Source organism: Marmota monax, unplaced genomic scaffold (assembly GCF_021218885.2).
Source record: "Marmota monax isolate L192 unplaced genomic scaffold, Marmota_monax_Labrador192_F-V1.1 WCK01_AAM20220418_F8-fsc00014, whole genome shotgun sequence".
NCBI lineage: Eukaryota > Metazoa > Chordata > Mammalia > Rodentia > Sciuridae > Marmota > Marmota monax.
In genome coordinates, this window is record NW_026695222.1 from 37,873,872 (window position 1) to 37,892,239 (window position 18,368).

The following is an 18,368-nucleotide window of genomic DNA, read 5'->3' on the forward strand; positions in this document are numbered from 1 at the left end:
GAATGTGCAGAAGTTTACAGAGAACAGGACAAATTATCACCTCTTCAATAAGTAAATGGCAAGACAAAGAGAAAGGGCTTGGAAACTATTTTAGATTAAAATATATTTAAGTGCTGTCAAGCAAATGAATATTTGGATCCCAATTCAAATAAACCAGCTGAAAAGACATCTGTGAGCTGACAGGAGGACCTGCGCAGAAACAGTGTCAAGGAATGGCAGTATTCCACAGTGACTGTGACGGGGGGTTACATTTTAAACAGCCCTTTGCTTCTTGGAGAGTCTGTGAGACAATGTTGGGAACTGCTTTAAAATGACCGAGAGGACGGGAGAATGGGTGAGCAAAGTCATGCTGGGAACAGAGTTCCAGGGACTGGGAGTTTATAATTCTATTCTCTCCATTTTTGTGCATATTTGGATTTTTTTTACTATTTATTTTTTAGGTGGACACAATATCTTTACTTTACATTTATGTGGTGCTGAGGATCGAACCCAGTGCCTTGTGCCTGCTAGGCGAGTGCTCCACCACTGAGCCACCATTCCAGCCCCCATATTTGGATTTTTTTTTTTTTTTTGGTGGTGCTGGGGATTGAACTCAGGGCCTTGCAAATGCTAGGCAGGCACTCTACCAACTGAGCTATGTCTGCAACCCCATACTTGGAAACTTGCATTTTATTTTTTTAAAGCATAGCACTCTGTTCAAGTATAGGTTGATTTTATTTGTTCTTTTTAGATCTACATGACAGTAGAGTGTATTTTGAAATATCATACATACATAGAGTATAACTTGGCTTCAATTAGAATGGACTTTTTTTTTTTTTAATTGTAGTTGGACACAATCCCTTTATTTTATTTATTTTATGTGGTGCTGAGGATCGAACCCAGGGCCTCGCACGTGCTAGGCAAGTGCTCTGTCATTGAGCCACAACCCAGCCCCAAGATGGTCATGTTTTTTATTGTGGTAAAATATACAGAGTTTCCATTGTGACTATGTGAAGTGTTCTGTGGCGTCAAGAACATTCACCTCATTTTGCAGGGATCACCACTGGCTTTTTCCATCATTCCAGACAGAATCTGTCCTAATTAAACACTAACCTCCACCCCCTGGCACCCACAGTCTACTTCCCACCTCTTCATGGCTCCTGTCCCCAGAGAGCTGCACTCTTTGGTAAGAGGGCACTGTGTTGTAGCAGGTGTCAGACTTCACTCCTAATGGCTGGCCAAGCTTGGGTGTACACAGAACACTTCATTCACCATCACCTGCTGATGGCACTCAGACTGCTCCACTTGAGGCCTCTGGGAGAAGTCCACTGTGGAAGTTCACAGACAGCTGTCAGTTTGGGTTCCATTTCCAATTCTTTCCAGTTTCTACTTGGCAATTTGGGGAGCATATGGTATTCTGTTCAACTTTTTGAGAGGCCACCATACTCTTTTTCCACAGTGGCTGCACTGTTTTGCATTGCCCCCAACAAGGCACAGGGTTCCAATTTTTCCATGTTTTTGCCGCCACTTGTTACTTTCTGCTTATTGATAATAGCCAACCAGATGAAGCTCCTCTTTGATTCTGATGTGCAGTTGTCTAATGATGGAGCAGAATTACTGGCATCCACATGAGCATCTATGGAGAAACGTGTACTCAAGCCTTTTTAAAATTGTGTCTCTTTTTGCTTAATTATAGTAGTTTATATTTAACTCAAGGCCAGGAGGAGAAGCAGCATAGGTGCCCCACTGCCACCAGTTTAGCTTCAGGATCATCTGCAGTAGTTCTAACACTCCACCTAATCATACTCCAAGTGAATTTGACCAAAGCAATCTGTCATTTGCAACTATCACCTACACTCAGAAGCCATATTTGCATATAAATACTCTAATTTTCTCCCAAAACTTCAAGAGGCTTTACAATGCAATTTAAGATGAACCACAAGTTTATTTTTAATTTTTGTGGTGCTGGGGATTGAAACCAGGGCTTGTGCATGTGAGGCAAGCACTCTACCAACTGAGCTATATCCCCAGCCCTAAAAGTTTATTTTTATGAACATGTACTAGTTGTACATATTAATGGGGTTCAGTGTGATATTTGAGGACATGCATTCAGTGTGCACTGATCAAGTCCAGCCTCCCTCTGCCCCCCACCCACTTCCCAATCTCTGGTAATTCCACTTTCAGGTCAAAATTGTTTAGTTTCTATATAGAGAACCCGCAGTACTTGCCTTTCGGAATCTGGGTATTTACTTAACAACCTCCACTTCCATCCATTTTGCTATAAATGACAGGTGTTCATTCTTTTTTATGACTAAATAATACTTCACAGTGTATATAGACCACATTCTCTTTATCCATGCATGTTGATGGGCACCCAGGCTGATTCCAACTCAGCTATGGTGAACAGTGCCACAATACACATGGGTGTGAAGGTATCTCCTCGATATGCTAATTTCATTTCTTTTGACTATATACCCAGAAGTCGGACAGCGGGATCACATGGTAGATCTATTTTCAAGTTGTTTTCTGAGGGGTTGTAGACTTCGGATTAAATCCAGGGACATTCTACCACTGAATTGCATACCCAGCCTTTTTTTTTTTTTTTTTTTTTTTGAGGTGGTCTCATTAAGTTGCTGAAGCTGGTCTTGAACTTAGGACCCCCCTGCCTCAGCCTTCTCAACTCACTGATCACATGCATGTGCCACCATGCCCAGCTTATTAGATTTTTTAGGAACCTCCATGCTATTATCCATAGTGGTTGTAACTAATTCACATTTCCACCAACAGCATATAAAAGTTCTTTTTTCTGCACATCTTGACAGTATTTGTTATTTTTTAATAATAGCCATTCTAACTAAGGTGGGATAGTATCTTATTACAGTTTTGATTTGCATTTCCCTGATAGCTCGTGACATGGAGCATTTTTTCATATATTTCTTGGCCATTTGTATTTCTTCTTTTGAAAAGAAGAAATTTGCCCATTTTTCAGTTGAATCACTTTCTGTTAAGTTTCTTGAGTTCCTTGCATATTCTGCTATTAACCCTGTCGGATGAAGAGCTGGACATATTCCATCCTGTAGGCTGCCTCTTTACCTGTTGACTGTTTCCTTGGCTGTCAGAAGCTTTTTAGTTTGCTGTCATCCCATCTGTGTCAATTTTTGCTTTGTTTCCTGTACTTTTGGGGTCCTATTCAGAATGTCACTGCCTATGCAGCTGACTTAAAGTATTTCCTGTTTTCTAATAATTGCAGAGTTTTGAATCTTCGTCTTTGATCCATTTTGAGTGGCTTTTTGTACAGGATGAGAGATGGGGGCCAAGTCTGATCTCCTCCATGTGGTGGCCAGTGTCCCCAGCACTGTTTGTTGAGGAAGATGTCCTTGCTCCAATGCATAACTTTGGCGCTGTTAAGATTCAGCTGGCTGCACATGGGTGGGTTCTCTTCTGGGTTCTGTTATGCTCCACTGGTCCATGAGTTTGTTTTTATGCCAGTACTATGTGGCTTTGCTTACTGTGGCTCTGCAGCGTGTCTTGAAACCAGGCATTGGGATGCCTCCAATGAACCACATTTTCTGTAAGCCTGCATCTAAAGCGAAATATAAACTGTTTGTCTATATTTGGCCAGGTAGAATTTATCTTTTAAAATAATTACATGAGAGTCAAAAAGAAGGAAATACTGATTTCTCACATAAGAAAGCACTTTGAGAGATTTTCTTAGCCATTTTCTCCCAGTGATGAGGCCTGCATCCTGGAGTGGGCAGGGTGGTTATGCTGTACTTCAGCTGGGCTCTGGAAGGCCCCTGGACCAGCAGGCCCGGAGCCAAGTGTGAAGGAGTAAAACGAGCAGCATGCTCCAGTTTGTAAAGCTGTGGATTACTGGCACAATCAGCATCTATTCAGCTGAGTTTTAAAGGATTTATATAATTTATCAAAATATTTTGAGATGATGTCTGACCAAAGTAAACATTCATATTAGATTTGCAACTATAATTCTGATGATAAAAACTATTCCTTAGAGGGGAAAAAAAAAAGATAGTTCTAAGTATATCTTGGAAAATATACCAGGAAGTTACTAAGAGAAAGAAAAGTGTGAAATCTGTGTCCAGAGTTAAAGGTGAAGGGTTAAAAGAAACAAAGAAGGATACCTCAAAGTGAACAAAGAACCCACTCAGAGGAAGCAGGACAGCAGGCCCTTGCATGTACCTGATAACATTGAGTAAACATTCAGCAAATGCCCAGGACTCAGGGGCTTTGACACATCCAATCAGGGGAAATGTCCACACTGGTCTGGAAACAGGTCTGACAGAAGAGAATGGCAGAAGAGGTGTGACTCTCGCTCATGTCAGCCTGAGCTGGCACAGTGGCAGCCCTGCACTCTCAGCTACTCAGGAGGCTGAGGCAGGAAGACTGGTTGAGCTCAGGAGTTCAAGGTCAGCCTGGGCAACATGCGAAGGGCAGTCTGATAAACATGTAGAACTCCACAGAGAGAAGGCACACTGTCTAATCATCAATGCGACTGTCTTAAATCGATTACATTAAGAGGGCGCACTGGAAGTCTCAACAGACTTTTAAAATCACTCTTTTATACAGAGCCACTTTACTGAGCACAACATGAGAAATAAACGTGAGAAACAAGTAAGACAGAAACAGCTGGGCACAGTGGCACGTCTGCACTCCCAGCGACTCACGAAGAGCAGGCAGGAGAATCCCAAGCTGCAGGCCAGCCCAGGTGACATAGGGAGACCCTGTCTCAAATGAAAAGGCTTGGGACGTAGCTCAGTGGGAGAGCGTCTCCCTACCATGTAGGAGGCCCTGGGATCAATCCCTGGTACCTGGGAGGAAAAAAAAGATCCCACATATGTGGAAAATTAGAAATCTACTTCCAGAGAATTCATACACTGAAGAGGTAAACAAAAATTACTCAAGAGACTGTATGTGTAGAGTCTCAAGTAATTTTATATATCTATAATTATATACAAATTACTCCAACCTATAGGATATTTTTGAAAGAGCACTGAAACAGAAATTTGCTTTAAATGCATTAATTAGAAAGCAAGATTGAAAACAAATGAAGCAAACTTTCAACTTGAGACACCAAAAAAAAAAAAAAAAAAAAGGAAAATCAGACATAAGGCTTTTAAATAATAAAAAGCAAATTATCACAGGAAAAAACATCACTCCTAATGCCACACAAAAGGTCAATAGAGTGAAGGAACAAGACCAGAACTGGCTCTGCATGTAGGAAGGCCCAGAGCCTAGCCACAGCAAGCATGCAGAACAGGCGCAGACGGAGGGGCTCGGAAGGCAAAGGCACAGCAGGCTCACTCAGGAGGACGCAGAGCACAGTGGCACTTTTCCCAAGATGCTTTATTTTTACAACGGGTCACAACACAGCTTTGATTCATTCTGCCATGCAGAAGCTGGGGGTGTGTGTGTGGCAGCTGAGGACTCTCCTTGTAGCATGTTCAAAGAGCATATTCAAATCCGCATGATATAGGCATTCAAGTAGATAGCTCCCAGAAGAGCCAGGCAAGTGTGACCCCATCTTCTGGCTTCCATGTGGCTGCATGTGCCAACCCTGCTCCTACAAAGACATTTCAAAACTTGCAGTAGTTAAGTCACGCAGTATCCAAATCATTAAACTTGAGTGTGGCCCACAGCCAACAGCCGCAGGAATGGCCCTGACAGCAGCATCAGCTGAGGCAAGAGCTGTCGGCCACTTCATCTATCTGCCTTCCTGAGCACAGATGTGTGCTGCTGGCCTGCTCCTCCACTTGGGGGAGTTGTGGCTCTGGATTTGCTCCATGGGCTCCAGATGGGCCCCTGGACTTCCTTGAAAGCAGCAGCAGCTGTGTGGGTGCCGCCTTCCCCTGGCATCCAGCACAGGGGTAGTTCACAGCAACCCCATGACCTGGGGGTGGCACACGCTGGTTGACTATTACTTATCTGGTTTGGGTCTCTTGCAGAAGGGACTTTATGTGGGCAAGATCATAAAGGATGTACTTAAATGATACACATACTCCATCGTTCACATAATTAAAGGTCTGTCCACGAGGATGGCACCTAGGAGGGTGCAAAGTGAGAGGAGTTTCAGCTGACCAGGGGCTCGACAAGCAGTGCTGTCAGGTGGACACTGTTAGCAGCACACAGACCTCAGGAGGCTCTGCAAGGTGAGATGGTGTTCAGCAGGACCAGGCACAGGTCTCTGCAAGGAGGGTCTCCTTGTTCTGTGCCCACCAAGACAGCAACTCATCCCGTGGCCTGGGAGTGGAAGGCCAGGGTCCTGACTGGAGAATCTGCAGCAGGGGCTCTGGGCTTGCGGAGACATGGGCCATGTAGTAGGGGAGGCAGCCCACTGACCACAGAGACCAATGGGTGCTGCACACTGAAAGGGAGACTCTCTGCTCCCTTGGCTGCTCTAGTCCTGGGCCCCAGGCAAGCCAAGGACACCCCATCAATGAGAAGTCAGGGAGAAGAGAAGGCAGGCCCAGAGAGGAAGCCAACACCTACTTCTAAACCAATGTCTTAGAAGTGGGTGCTGAAAGCAAAGGGGTGTCTGTAAGGCCAGCCATGGGCCCATCTCTGGCTGAACAGCATAGGGAACAGCCGTCAGGCTGCTGGGAGTAGGTCTGGGGACAGGAAGAGGGTACAGACTGTACCTTTGAGGTGGCAACAAAGGAAGGCAAAGAAACAGGCAAGTGCTGACAGGGGACAATGGGAGAAGCAGAAGCCATCCACAGGGGAAGTGGGAGGAAGGGAAGTGGCAGCCCCAGGTGGCCAGAGGGAGAAAGCAGGTAAGGTGCAGCCTCGGTGACAAAGGGAGGTGGAGAGGAAGCAGAGCTGCCGTGGAAACAGGAAGAAAGAGGGCTGAGGGGAGAGGGGGCGATGGCCTCTGCCAGGAATCTAGAACCGCCTTTCACCACCACTGTCACCAGCCGAGGACTCTGACTGGGGAAAAGCCATGAGGACTCTGGTGGAACAGGGCTCCAATGCTCGCTGGTGTTAAACCTTCCGACTGCGACCACAGTGTTCTGGCTACATAAGGTGACACCCCTCTTCTGGAAAGGCACACAGTGAAGTGTGGGGTGTGGGAGGCGTGGTGTCTTGACTCACCATCCAACCATTCAGAAAGCCACAGAGACTGGAGAGAGAACATGGGGCGCAGGGCGAGTGGGGGCTCAGGGAGACCTGGGCAGGTACATGTGGGGCTCTTTGTACTGTTCTTGGGATTTTCCTGTACATTTGAAATTACACCATAACTAAAGATTACCATAAGTGGTACAAATCCAGAAGGTGGGGCACTACAGATAACTGGCCTGATGTCTTCAAAACCTCAATGCCGTGATAGACAACCGTGGGTGCAGTGGAACTGCTGTAGCTTACAGACTGAAAAACACAATCAAATGCAACATATAATCCATGGCTGGATGCTGGACTGGGGGGGAAAAACACAGCTACAAAGGCGGTTTTAAGAATAGTTTGGAGGGCTGGGGATGTGGCTCAAGCGGTCGCGCGCTCGCCTGGCATGCGTGCGGCCCGGGTTCGATCCTCAGCACCACATACAAACAAAGATGTTGTGTCCGCCGAGAAATAAAAAAATAAATAAAATATTAAAAAAAAAAAAAAAGAATAGTTTGGAGGGCTATGGTTGTGGTTCGGTGGTAGAGTGCTTGCCTAGCATGCCTGAGGACCTGGGTTCAATCCTCAGTACCACATAAAAATAAAGATATTATGTCCACCTAAAAACTAAAAAGTAAATATTTTGAACAACAAAAAAAGAGAATAGTTTGGAGCTGGGTGTAATGGCACAAAGCCTGCAGTGGGAGGCTGAGGAAGGAGGATCACAACTTCATCACCAGCCTCAGTAACTTAGTGAGACCCTGTCTCAAAATAAAAAGGGCTGGGGATGTTGCTCAGTGGCAGAGCACCACTGGGTTCAATCCCGGGTACCAAAAAACAAAACTATTTTGGGAAAATGTGAATAGGGACTGCATATCCAAGCAAATGAGCGTTGCCATCAGCTCTGTGGGCCAATAACGGCTCAGGTCATGGGGGTGATGGGGGTGATGGGGGTGGTGGGGGTGATGGGGGTGGGGGTGGCTACCTTTGAGTTGTGTGTAGAAATATTTCAAGATGAAGGTTCATGTTTGTAATTATCTCTGAATGGTGTGTGTGGAGTAAATACGTTTGTGTTAACGGCTGCGATGAGGAGGTGGGCGCACAGGCATTCGTCATGCTACATGAGCTCATCGAGCTAACACAAAGGGAATCCCCATCTGTGCCCCAGACTCACTTAGCAACATCTCCTGGACACTCTACCTGGGGCCTTCCAGGCACTGAACACTCAGCAGGTCCAGGCCAGACGCTGAGCCCACCCACACCATCTCCCCCCACCACTGGATGAAGCCAGGCCAGGCATTCCTGACAGGCTTCCCAGGGCAGCACGAGCCCAGGCTGAGCCCACCTCTCCCCAGAGCACCTCGGTGGCCTCCTAGCAGTCTGTGCTCCTTCCCACCCACCCCACCCCACCCCTTCTGGAGCACCAAGTGATGATTGTAAAATGTCATGTCCCTCCCAGACCTAAAGCCTTCCAGGGGCTCCTGAGACCTCAGAATACCCAGGCCCACCAGGCCCTGGCCTGCCTGCCACATGCTCAGGACCCCAATGTGGCTGCAGGCAACACTCTTAACCACAGTGTGTGACCCTGCCCAAAGACCCAGAGATCCACAGCTCCCTGGCTCAGGGCTTCCCGCTCCTCCTTGGCATCTGCATGCATACAGATGCCGTCGGTGACCACCCAATCTAAAGAAGCCCTCTGCTATTACACTGGCCCACAGTAGGGGTGGGCCACAGCAGGGCTCCCACCCATGGCAGGACCCAACACTGTCCACAGGTGCAGGTGTTGAAGTCCCCCTCCTTGCCAGTAGGTGGGTGCTGTTTTATGCAAGGCACCCCAGAATCTGGAGCAGGTACCTGGTTATAGTGGGAAAGACTCGTTGAGTGAAGTGTGTACTAAGATAACTTAGAAAACCCACTTAGAACTCTCGTTACTGCAACTGTAAGAACAAAAGTATGCATGCAGGTAAGAGGAGCAGCTACCGTGGAAGTGAGCCAGTGCCTGAGCTAGGCTGGCCAGCAACCCAGACTGACCGCCTCCCACCTGTTCTATGTGACCCAGAAGCAACCCACACATTCAATAGGACTCCACTACAGAAGTATCCAGAAAACATATTATACAAAATATAATATCCATAAGTTCGCAATCTAGTCTTTGATTATACAGTTAAAAAATGTTTTATTCCCCAAATTATAAACATATTCATTGTATTTGAATTATATCAATAAGTGACTACAAATAGGTACACAGAGGCAAACACTAAGTCATTTTAAAAAATATTAAAGCTTTATTTTATTGAAACAAACCACAGTCTACCACTAACAAATAATGTTAAAAAGCTACATTATCAATTACCATAAATGATCCAATTAGAATAAATTTGACATAATATTGCTTTAAAATGCAATTAAATGTATTGTCAAAGGAAGGGACTCACAAAATTAGCTAATTTGCATGGTGTAAATGTCACGTGGTCACAGACCAGGAAAAGGAAAATAACAGGCCCTGCTGCGAGGCCCAGAGAGGTAGCCCAGCTCAGTGCAGCTTGGCCATGGGCGGGAGCCCTTTCTGAGAAGGTTCCAGGTTTGCCGCACCCATCTTAGCCCCGCCTCCAAGCAGACTCCTGCTGGGTCAACAGCAGCAACTGCCCAACAGCTTGGGAGAGATAAAATCAGGATGCTGAGGGTTTATGTACTGCACTGCCTGGTCACTCCTGGGAGGACAGAGCCAGGTGCTGACCAACAAAATTCCGAGGCTAGCACCCCACAGCTCAAACCAACTACTGAGTGCCCCTTCTCCCTCTGCAGCCCCAGGGGCTGACTGAACTCACTCCAACCAGGCATTCAGTTCCAGCAGAACCGAGCAGGCTCACCAGCCATCACAGCCTACAGCTGCACAGATGGGGCCCAGGCAGCCAGCAGCCCCCCAGGAAGCCAGGAGTGTAGGGCAAACCCTGGTTCCCCTGGTCACCCTCTGCCCTATGGAAGTAACTGAGGCCCAAGCCACTTATGGGACACCCATTTCTGCCTTTCTGCTCTGCTCCTGTGCTACTCTGCTTCCATCCCCTTCACCAGGCTTTCTGAGGGCAGAAATCACGCCCCATGAGCCCCTCAGACCACTGTGCAATGCACGGTGCGCAGCAGTGCTCACCCTGCTATCGGACAACGGGCACGGCATCCCACAGATGAATCTAGGCTGGATCATTACTTTAGTAAATGAAAAGTTACATCATTAATGAGCAGAGCTTCGTTCATATCGGACTTGGTATGTGACAATAGATTCCAGGAAACAAAGGGCAGTTTGAGTTTTCCTTGGAAAAAGAGGACAAATTGGAACACTGATAAGTAAACTTACAAAATCCTAAAAATCTACCTGGCCTACTTAAACACTGACCTTTTTAAGAGAGTCCCCATGTCTTTCCTGAATGTACTTCAGGAATGCTGTGGTCCACTGGAGAGTCGTTGCCTTATCCGTCTCCGCGTTGCAGAACGGAACTAAAAGATTCAGCTCATCACAGCAAATGCGGATTCTGCGCCTGCAGTCAAAACCCAGAGGAGTCAGCTGGCAAAGCAGCAAGCAACGGGAAGTTCGTCATCTTGCTAAAAGGAGCCAGAGCTCCCGGAGCTGGCCTCCGAGTGCTGCAGAGGCACCCTGCGCCCCAGGAAGCCCCTGGGAAGCCTGCACTACTGTGCCGCCACACTCCCGAATAGAGGCTGCTGCACCCATGACACCCTAGCGGAGTCCAGTCCCGGCACAGTTTTCTGCTCACTTAATTATGATCAAGTCTTTGGAGGAGATAACATCCCTTTTGTAGGCGAGAAACTCCAGAGAAAAGATAAAGAACTTGCAGCAGTTTGATAAACTCCTAAGGTCCAAGTCTCTAGACCAGGGATGGCATCAAATTTCCTAACCCTGGAAGCAAAACTGTGTGTGCTTTCTCCAGGCAGATCACTCCTCTGGTCAGGACTATTACACCCTGCTGTCCATGAGCCAAGAGACACGATGGGAACGTGGAGTGCCAGACACCTTGAGGGGCCCTGACAAATGAATCAGACTGCGCTGTCAGTCTCCTGAAACCTCACCCTTTTTAGAGAGAATTTAAATCATAGCTTGAGTCTTACTATTATATAGTTTTAAACCTTTATTTCTTACATCTAGCAAAGTCCTAAATGAGGTGACACTGGGCACTCAGCAATGTGGCAATCACCAGGCACTGGAACACCTGTGCACTAGAATTGTACTAATAACTGCACCAGAGGAAAGAGCAGGCATGCACCAGCCGCTCCCTGTCTTCCAGGCACAGGGCCAAGAACTCTTCAGCCATCTGCTCATTTAATTCTAATCAAGTCTATGCAGTAGATAACATTCCTTTTATAGGTGAGAAACTCCAGAGAAGAGATAAAGAACTTGTAGCAGGTCGGTAAACTTCCAAGTGCTGCAGTGAAAATTCACACTTTCAAACTGTCACAGGCATTAGAAAAATGTTCTTAAACAAATGTCCAGGCAGGCAGAGTGCAGAGGCCCTTCACAACCCACAGCAAGTTCAGGGAGGTCCCTCAGTGTGTGCACACATGTGCAAGGGAGGGATCAAGTCAGCTTCAACACATCCCTTCAAGAAGCAATGGATTGAGCCAGCACCGTGGTGCACATCTGTAATCCCAGCAGCTTGGGAAGCTGAGGCTGGGGAGGATCGCAAGTTCAAAGACAGCCTCAGCAAAAGCAAGGTACTAAGCAATTCAGTGACAACCTGTCTCTACAAAATACAAAACAGAGTTGGGGATGTGGCTCAGTGATCAAGTGCCCCTGAGTTCAATCCCTGGCACCTGCCCCACCCCGCCTCCTGCAAAAAAAAAGCAACAACCAACTGCCCTAGACTGACATTCAGGACCTCAGCTTTAAGGCTGATATCGGTCTCATTCAATGTTATTTATTTCCTAATCCTAAAACAAAACTGGTACACAGTAATTAATTATGATTAGGGAAACACTGAAGAAACCCCCTATAACAGAGAAAAATTAACCACCTTGATTCTATGTAGAACACAAACAAAACCCTCAGTAGGATCATTTAAATAGCAGTTTAAACCTCCTCCTTCCCCAACATTCTTAAAAGAACCAAACAAAATGCAAAACTAAGCCGCCTACTGTGCCAAGAGTGGGCCTGCCTGGCTGCTCTGCTCAGAAGGGCCTGCTGACGAGGCTGGCCCTCAGCTGGTGTCCAGGATCTAATGGACAGACAAGATGTGGCCTGAAGCACCTACCCTCTACTCATGAGATGGTTTACCCTGAGCACCTGCGTCCCTGGGAGGACTCCATGTGCTGGGCAGGGCATGCGGGATCCCCAACAAAACCACTGTGTCTGATGACCTCTCCTGCTAGGCAACCTCACTGTGTGGCCCACACCCGCTGGGGAAGTGCGGGCACCCAGTGTGCACTGGGAGGGACCTGGGAAGCTCACACCTGGTCTCCCCAGTCTTCTCCCAGGTACCTGAATCCCTTCCTTAGAGTGAGTCGCAGCCCTGAGTATGCCAGTGAATCACTGAACCTGGGCTGATCCTGGGGACCCTGATCAGAGCAAAACAAAATCAATGTGACCCCTGCTCCTGCCCTCCCTCAGGATAGTCCTAGAGAACTGTGTATGTCGACCTGACCGCCAACCGCACACATACCTCCTGTCTCGCTCCATCCGGTTGTGCCTCTCGCGACGCTGAGACCTTCCTCCCTGGGGCCCGCTCTGGGCCTGCTCCCCCACGTTAGACTGCGAGGACTCCGAGGACTGCCAGGCACCCTGTGCAGCAGTGGAGCCTTCACCCACATTCTGAATCTCTCCAAGGGCCCGCCGTTCTACACTTGTGTCCAACTGACGAATTCTACTCCGATTCCTCTTATTTATTGCTTGTTTACATAGCGCTTCTTCTTTGCAAAAGAAGGAAAAAGTGGTATTTTAATTTTTTATTCTTTTTAACTTGTACCTGTTAAGCTGAATATATTTTTTGGCATTTTCAAACCAAGATATAAACACTATTGCATATGCAGCAATCTGAGCCATAAGAAGCTGAGGCAGCAGAGAGTCCACATACACTGGCACTGAGCTCCAAGCCTACACTGCATGCAAAACTGAAGCATGAGTCTACCATGGAATACAATACTGCTCCAAGTGTTAACATGACCAAAGCAGCCTTGTCAAACCTTTTCTTTTTTTGCAGTACTGGACACTGAACCCAGGGACACACTATTCCTGAGCCACATCCCCAGCCCTTTTTATTTTGAGGCACAGTCTCACTAAGTTGTTGAGGCTGGCCTCAAACTTGTAATCCTCCTGCATCAATCACGTGAATCACAGGATGACATGCATGTGCCACCAAGCCCAGCAAAAATTCCCCTAATCAAGTGTTGCTATCTATGAATAGCAAAATCAAGACACTGTTCCCTTTTTCTGAAATCAGAATAGAAAAGAAAGCTAGAAATATTTTCTACAAAAAAGGTTTTCTTTACATATAATTATTCTGACAACTGGTATTTTAACTGCAGTACTCAGAGGAGAAGAAAGGTGGGTTAGGTGGGTTAAGATTAAACACGTCGTCACCCTGCAGTGACTCTTCACACAAAAGGCACAGTAAATGGCATCACAGCCTTCATGTTACATGCTTCGGCATGTGCTGCACAAAGATGTCGGGGTCCCATCAAACCAGGAGCAGGAATCCACTTAGCAGGGGTGGTGACCTATAGTCCCATACACTACACAAAGCCAAGTGAAGGATCTGTCACACAAATTTCCTGATGGTGGAACATTTTAAGGGGGATATTCCAAAGCTTTGGTGGTAACTCCTTCCTTAACCTAGCCATCAGCACAGGACCATTCCAATGTTCATCTTTACTCCTTACAAATGTCAGTATGCGCTGTTGCATACAATGTCCTAACACGGAAAAGGACAGGGAGAAAGCAGCAGCACTCTTCCCCATCCTGCCTGCTTAGTCATGAAAACATAGCAGAGCAGTACTAGCCTCCTGAGTCACATGAGAAATAATTCTCTTCGAAGAGGAAGGAGCTGAGAGCATTTAAGGATACCAACTATGCCTTCTGCAATGTACTCCTTTCCGAGTCTTTCTGACCCTTATGGCCTCTGGCTCCTAGCCAGTCCCTGCCCACCTATAGTGTCCTCCTATTACACACCTCAAAGGTTTCAGAAGATTTCAGACTCCTGCTCACAGTGTATGAAACAAAAATAATCTGTAAAATGCTTTCAGTAATGAAGATAATGAATAAGTCTGTCATTTTACTGTTAAAGTCCTCAACAGAGTTCTCCACACTAAGGTCAATCACAACGTTCGACACTCAGAACAACATTCAAAGTGAGAAGATAGGGGGGCCCACAGGTTGTCCCCAGGGTATGCAATCAGCTCCCTCCCTCCCACAGCTGGAAGAGCTTACTGCTTTATCACTTACCTCCCACTTTAATCCAAACCTGCTCAGGCAAAGCTTTATTTCTGCTACCTAAAGTCTGTTTTGTGGACTCAATCTCCTGTTGGTAACAGAAGGAAAATGCTCGGGGTAGTCCAATGTCCTGGTGCTTGGCAGCTTCCAATATAGAACATGAGTTGCTAGAACTCTGAAAAAATGAAACAACAGGAGTCTTAGGAACATGGGACTTAACCTGCCCTTCACTGCACAAGCAAAGCGCACACAGCAGAGCACCCTCAAGTCACGGGCATGCCACTTGAATCTGTTTCACTGAGGATTTTCACACAGCCCCAAACCACATAAACGTTCTCCATTTTAAAAAGTTATTAAGTTCTATGAAAGGCAAAACAGTTCTTGAAACCTAAATCTGCCTGTTTATTACAAGAGGGCTGGTCATCTTCCCACCTGCGTCTGTGAAAGGCTGGGATTTCCACCAGTGGAGCAGGCACTTGTGAACAGTGGATAGGTGAACTGCAAAGCACTACTTGCTGCAGCGGTTTTATTTTTCACTAACGTTGTACATTTGTTTTGTTGCTGATGAAGAGGAACATTCATTAATTCAGATGGATGTCGAATAAGAGTTACCAAACTGCCAAGACAAAAGAAAGCCCAGAAACCTGAGAATAAATGGCAGAAAGACTCCAGAAATATGAAGGTCACCCATTCGCCCACTAATGAGTCACGTTTACTCTGGTTGGGAGCGGGATCCCTGCTCTGCAGCACCCTCACACAACCACCAACCAGTGCTAGCTCCTCCTGGAAGGAGTGACTGTGCCGTCACATCAATCTGTCAGCCAAAGATGGGCTAGAGGGGCCCAACCACAGCCTTGGAACAAAGGAAAACAGAACTGTCACTCTTTTCCACAGCCACCCCTGAAGGTGGGTCACCAAGTGGGCGGCACGCTGCTGTGGCTCTGTCTTGCAGCTGCAAGCTCTGAATGGCTCTGCACATGCCCTATCAGGATCAGCTCTCTGGAAGGCAGAAAGGCTTCTCTAGGAAGAAAGCCCAAGGCCACCTGTGTCATAGTCCCAACTCTTCCAGGTGCCACCTGGAACTGTGACTTCAGCGCCTGCACAGAGAGGGCCTTTCAGGTCACCCCACACATGGATCTGCCTGCTCGAGACAGTGTCAGAGCAGGATGGTGGCTTTTATACGAGGACACCAAGACTTGGTGGTGGGCCAGGTCCCCTCTCCCCTCCACCCAGGGCCAACTGTAGTCCCGCTGACACACACTCCCCTCTACCCAAACCCTGCGTGTGGCCAGGCTGACCCCTGGTGCGTGTGTGGTGGGGGCTGAGCCCTCTCCTTCACCCAGACAGAAGGTGAGCTGGGGGTCCCTTCCGGCACCCCGCAGGTGGCGGGACTGCGCCCGCGCCTCTCCACCCAGCCCCACAGGCGGAGCGGCGGACCCCCACCCCGTCTCCACCCAGTCCCCGCAGGCGGCCCGACGCCCTGCACGCACTTGTTGAGCGCCACGCCGGGCTCGGGGGGCTCGGGGCCGCGCGGCGCTGGCGGTGGCTCAGCCGGGATGCTGTTGAAGCGGTCCTCCAGGCGGACGCGCACGGCAGGCTTGGCCCGGGCCTCGGGCGCGCCCTCGGGCCCCGCGGCGCCCGCGCCCTCCTTGGCCGCGCCGTCGGCCCGCGCCCGCGCCCCGTCCGCGCCGCCCGGCGTCTTCTCGGCCGCGCCCGCCTCGCCCAGCAGCATCATGCGCAGCTCCTGGAAGTCGACGTGGCCCAGGCAGGGCGCGTCGGCCGCCAGCGGCGGGCAGAGCACCGGGTACAAGGGCGGCGCCGGGGCCAGCGCGCCCGCCGCGCCCGCGCCCGGGCCGGCCAGCAGCGCCGAGCCGAGGCGCGCCTCGAGCTCGCCGTCGGCCGCCTCCATGTGCGAGTAGAGGATGTGCTGCAGCTGCGTGTACTCCACCTCCGTCATCTCCACCAGGCTCAGGTCCGTGGTCGTGAAGCTCAGCCCCGACTCGCCCAGCGCCGCGTCCCCGCCGCCCGCGCCCTCGGGGCCCGCCTCGCCGCCCGCCGCGCCCGCCTCAGGCGGCGGCTCCCGCGGCCCGGGGCCCGACATGCCGGCGCGGCGCGGCCCAACGGCGGAGCGCGGGCGCGGGGGCGGCGACGCGGGCGGCGAGGCGGGGACGCGGCCCGAGCAGGACGCCGCGCCGGCCACCGCGGGCGCGCCGTTGGGGGAGGGAAACCGCTGAGCACCGCGCAGCGCGCCTGCGCCGCCCCGCCCCGCAACGGTAACCCCACCCCCTCAGGGCCACGCCCCTCCGTTACCCGCCGCCCGCCGCGCCCCGGCCCAACCGCCCCCCGCGACGGGACGGCCGCCGCGTGCGCGCGGGACGCGGCCACGCCCCCGCTCGGCCACGCCCCCGCTCCCGCCGCGCCGGAAGGATGCCGCGAAGCCTCACTCCCAGCCATGCGAAGTCCCGGCTGGCTTCGCCCGGCTGCTCCCTGGCCACGCTACTTCCCAGCTACTCCCAGTCCGGTGCCTGGCCACGCCCCTCGAGAGCGCCGAATCTGGGCACTTTGCATACACAGTATCATCCAGTTTGCGCTCATTTTAAGAAACTCATTTGCAGACTCAAAGTAATTACAGCATAGAACCCCCATCTCAGTGGTATAGGAATTAGGACATTTAGAGGCCTGGGACCACGCAGGCTCTGAATCTTGCGCTCATGCAATCACAGTTTGGAATGCCCTTTTTTTTTTTGTGGTACCAGGGATTGAACTCAGGGGCACTCGGCCACTGAGCCACAACCCCAATCCTATTTTGTATTTAATTTAGAGACAGGGGCTCATAGAGTTGCTTAGCATCTCGCCTTTGCTGAGGCTGGCTTTGAACTCGCATCCTCCTGCCTCAGCCTCCTGAGCCGCTGGGATTACAGGCGTACCCACAGAGCCCGGCTTTTTTTTTTTTTTTTTAATAAATGTAACATTATACTACACTTGCAGTTTTATAATTTGCTTTTCTTTTTTTCCCACCTAACATATCCCCCGTGGGAAAATGATGGACTCCCAATAAAGGCTATCAGGACAACCGGTAACTCATTTTCAAAATTTTTAGATTATTCTTGTTTGTTTGCGGTACTGGGATTCAAACCCAAGGCCTCATGTACGCTAAGTACTTTACCACTGAGCTATATTACTCAGCCCTTTTTATTTTTTATTTTGAGACAAGGCCTTATTAACTTGCCCAGGCTGGCCTGGAACTTGTGATTCCCCTGCCTCAGTACCCACCAAATAGCTGGGATTAAAGGCATGTGCCACTACTCATCCCCCTTAGTTTAGAGCATATACTTCACACCTAACATAAAAATTAGTTTCAGATGATTGCAGTAACAACTTTTTCAATCAGAATTATGAAATCATTAGCTATACAGCATGATATTTTAAATTCTTTGAGGCAGAAGATTGTAAGCATGACCACACATGCACAGACACGCCCTGGGGATCTTGTTACAAAGCAGATTCTGATTCTGGGTTGGACCCTTAACCCTGTGTTTTTAGCTGCTGCTGGTGTGCTCAAAAGAGGAAAAATTGGGCTGGGTTTGTGGCTCAAAGGTAGAGTACTTGCCTAGCATGTGTGAGGCCCCGGGTTCAATCCGCAGCCACACATATAAGTAAATAAAGGTATTATGTCCATCTACAACTAAAAATTTTTTTAAAAAAAAGAAGAGAAAAAAATCGAGGTCAGTTCCAATTTGGCTTTATTGGAAAAAAAAACACTACGGACTCCTACAGATTCTTTCTGTTTCTTGTTTTGGGATGGGAGTTTTGAAAGCTCTCTTATTTAGATATAAAACAT

The 18,368-nt window shown here is 48.8% G+C and overlaps 1 protein-coding gene across 4 annotated transcripts in view; it reads right to left on the reverse strand.

The window, feature by feature from the left end:
* The window catches only part of Tcfl5 (transcription factor like 5), an 18,085-nt gene extending 1,457 nt beyond the window's left edge, over positions 1-16,628 (reverse strand). Inside the window, exons 1-6 of one of the 4 annotated variants that reach the window (XM_058575457.1) lie at positions 16,018-16,628; positions 14,960-15,143; positions 14,540-14,702; positions 12,762-13,008; positions 10,487-10,628; positions 5,357-5,560 (exon numbers count right to left, since the gene is read on the reverse strand). In XM_058575457.1, the coding sequence (XP_058431440.1) occupies positions 5,378-5,560; positions 10,487-10,628; positions 12,762-13,008; positions 14,540-14,702; positions 14,960-15,143; positions 16,018-16,628 (1,530 nt within the window). In that variant the 3' untranslated portion in view covers positions 5,357-5,377. Of the gene's footprint in view, positions 1-5,356; positions 5,561-10,486; positions 10,629-12,761; positions 13,009-14,539; positions 14,703-14,959; positions 15,144-16,017 lie in introns of those variants that run through there. The other 3 variants (XM_046433430.2, XM_046433432.1, XM_046433431.1) reach the window with 3 other exon arrangements.
* Positions 16,629-18,368: the final 1,740 nt, after the last annotated feature.